At 47.7% G+C, this 2,562-nt stretch overlaps 1 protein-coding gene across 1 annotated transcript in view; it reads right to left on the reverse strand.

Moving 5' to 3' along the window:
- LOC117949769 (synaptotagmin-2-like) overlaps positions 1 to 786 on the reverse strand; it is a 1,924-nt gene extending 1,138 nt beyond the window's left edge. Inside the window, exon 1 of the mRNA XM_034880310.1 lies at positions 580 to 786. Within this exon, the coding sequence (XP_034736201.1) occupies positions 580 to 718 (139 nt within the window). The 5' untranslated portion in view covers positions 719 to 786. The remainder of the gene's footprint in view (positions 1 to 579) is intronic.
- Between the last annotated feature and the right edge of the window lie 1,776 nt (positions 787 to 2,562).

Raw genomic sequence — 2,562 nt, forward strand, 5'->3', positions numbered from 1 at the left:
GCTAGCTGCCTGTCCCCTGAACACACTGTAAAAACATCTCACTATGTGCTAGCTGCCTGTCCCCTGAACACACTGTAAAAACATCTCCTCACTATCTGCTAGCTGCCTATCCCCTGAACACACTGTAAAAAACATCTCCTCACTATCTGCTAGCTGTCTGTCCCCTGAACACACTGTAAAAAACATCTCCTCACTATCTGCTAGCTGTCTGTCTCCTGAACACACTGTAAAAACATCTCACTATCTGCTAGCTGCCTGTCCCCTGAACACACTGTAAAAAACATCTCACTATCTGCTAGCTGTCTGTCCCCAGAACACACTGTAAAAAACGCTGTCTCTGTAGACAGAATGTCTCCCTTGTTCTTTCTGACGACGGTGAGACATCTGCAGAAGGGGAAGCAAACCCTCTCCCTGATTTCATATTGATGGAGAAGGAGAACCAGGAAATGAGTTGGGGGGGGGGGGGGGGGGGGGGGGGGGGGGGGGGGGTGAGCAATGTGTTGAGAGAGAGGTGACGCCAGGCTACGGCGTAGGGTCGGTATCTCTGACATAATGAAGCATAAATCACGCTTTACTCACGGGGGATTTTGTTCAGCAGGTCGTTGAAGAAGTCGATGGCGGCGACGCCGATCGGGTTGAGGGTGGAGTTTGTGTGGGGGGAGGGGGTGGGGTGGTCCGTCACGGGCAGGGTGGAGGAATTTGTGTGGAAGATCGGCATGATGGCGAAGAGGAAAAGGATGAGCTGTGGAAGAAAGAGAAGTGACGAGAGTTTCAGTCTGGACTCTGATGCAGCTTAATGTCATCTTAATGTTAAACCTGTAGAGAGGGAAAGTAACTAAGTACATTTACTCAGGAACTGTATTTGTACTTAAGTGTTGATATTCTGGTACCTTACTTGAGTACCAAACTTGATTTTAGGTCGAAGTAACAATCCTAGTTCAGCGATGGATGATGGCAAAACTTGAATTAAAAAAACGGCCACATAGGTTGTTTGGTCAAGCAGCAATTGCGACTCATATTTGGGTTTCTAGTGGCCGTAGACGTTCTGATGGGAGCCAAACAGGAAGTACGGTGAGGAAGTGCATTAGCGCCAAATGTCCTGGGAGCAAATTCACGAACCCTACTATAGCCACGACAAGACCGGCCCTTCAATAGCATTCACACACTACTATTGGCCAGGCGTCCATGGTTACATGTACAGGTCCTGTCACCTGACCTATCGGCTATACTAAGAGGAGATGTGTGCTCGCTGTCACTCCCCGATACGAGGAGAGCGCAGATTTGAGTTGTGCATGCTCAGATGTAAACGCGTCATACCCGATGAGAGCCGAGTCAGACCGGCTCTGGTCGAGTGCAGATGTCAGTTGCTAATGCTCAGATTTAAATGGTTGTGGCATAACTGTCATACTGGAGTTTGTGATATCCAGGAAATTATCAAGTTTTCTCATTACAATCAATGACAGAAGATGGGAATCATCATTTCATGCTGTCTATGATTGTTCGATTGCTAACTAAAGGTAGCTTAAAATGCTATTCTAGTGACAGCCTTTGTTATGTTTGATTGCTAACTTGTAGCTAAGCTAGCAGTCATTTCAAAAACGTTTTAGCTAGCTGTCATCTATTGTTTGGTTGCTAACGTTAGCTCAAAACACCATTCAAGTGACAGCTTTTCTTGATGCTAGTTTCTAGCTTAGCTAGCGGTCATGTCAAAAACATTGTAGCTTTCTATGGTTGGATGATTGATGCTAACGTTAACTCTAAACACCATTCAACTGACAGCATTTGTTGTGTGTGATGCTAACTTGTAGCTAAGCTAGCAGTGAACCAACTTGGTTAAGTAGGTCCATTTTTACTGGGATGACATTGCAGAAGTCTCTCGTTAGCATCTTGTATGCTACTTGTTGCAAAGTGACACATGCGTGACTCAAATCTGCACCCTCCTCACATTGGACAGTGACACTCGCCCTTCCCGACCTGTTGTGTGACGCTGTGACGTCGTGAGGGCGCCATAACCACTAACTAGATGCTGTCTTCTTCTGAACAGAGCTGTCGCAACTGAGGATAAGCTACCGATGTTGCTATTCCTACGGACTAGAAGAAGAAGAAAAAAAAGCTTGACAACGGCAGAACTTGCAGCAGCATTGACGTCAATAGCAACAGTGGCTAAGATAGACTTTTCCACCAAGGCGAACCAGGTGCTGGTTCTGGTTCTGTTGCCAGTTCGGTGCTGGTTCTGCTCGCCAGTTCTCTAAGAACCAGCTGGATGTTCCCCAGCCTGAGAGCCAGCAGACCGGTGGTTTCCTCCCCAGTCATGACCACGGTGGTTCTGGTTTCCTCCCCAGACCACGGTGGTTCTGGTTTCCTCCCCAGACCACGGTGGTTCTGGTTTCCTCCCCAGACCAGACCACGCTGGTTCTGGTTTCCTCCCCAGACCACGGTGGTTCTGGTTCCCCATCCATGTCCAAAGCTAACATTAACAGCTCTCTATGGTGAACAGCTGACCGGGGTTTTCAAAATGGCGTCCAGAAGTTTTTGTTTTCTAACGTCATGATAACCCCCCCC

The sequence above is a fragment of the Etheostoma cragini genome, chromosome 8, assembly GCF_013103735.1.
Source record: "Etheostoma cragini isolate CJK2018 chromosome 8, CSU_Ecrag_1.0, whole genome shotgun sequence".
Lineage (NCBI taxonomy): Eukaryota > Metazoa > Chordata > Actinopteri > Perciformes > Percidae > Etheostoma > Etheostoma cragini.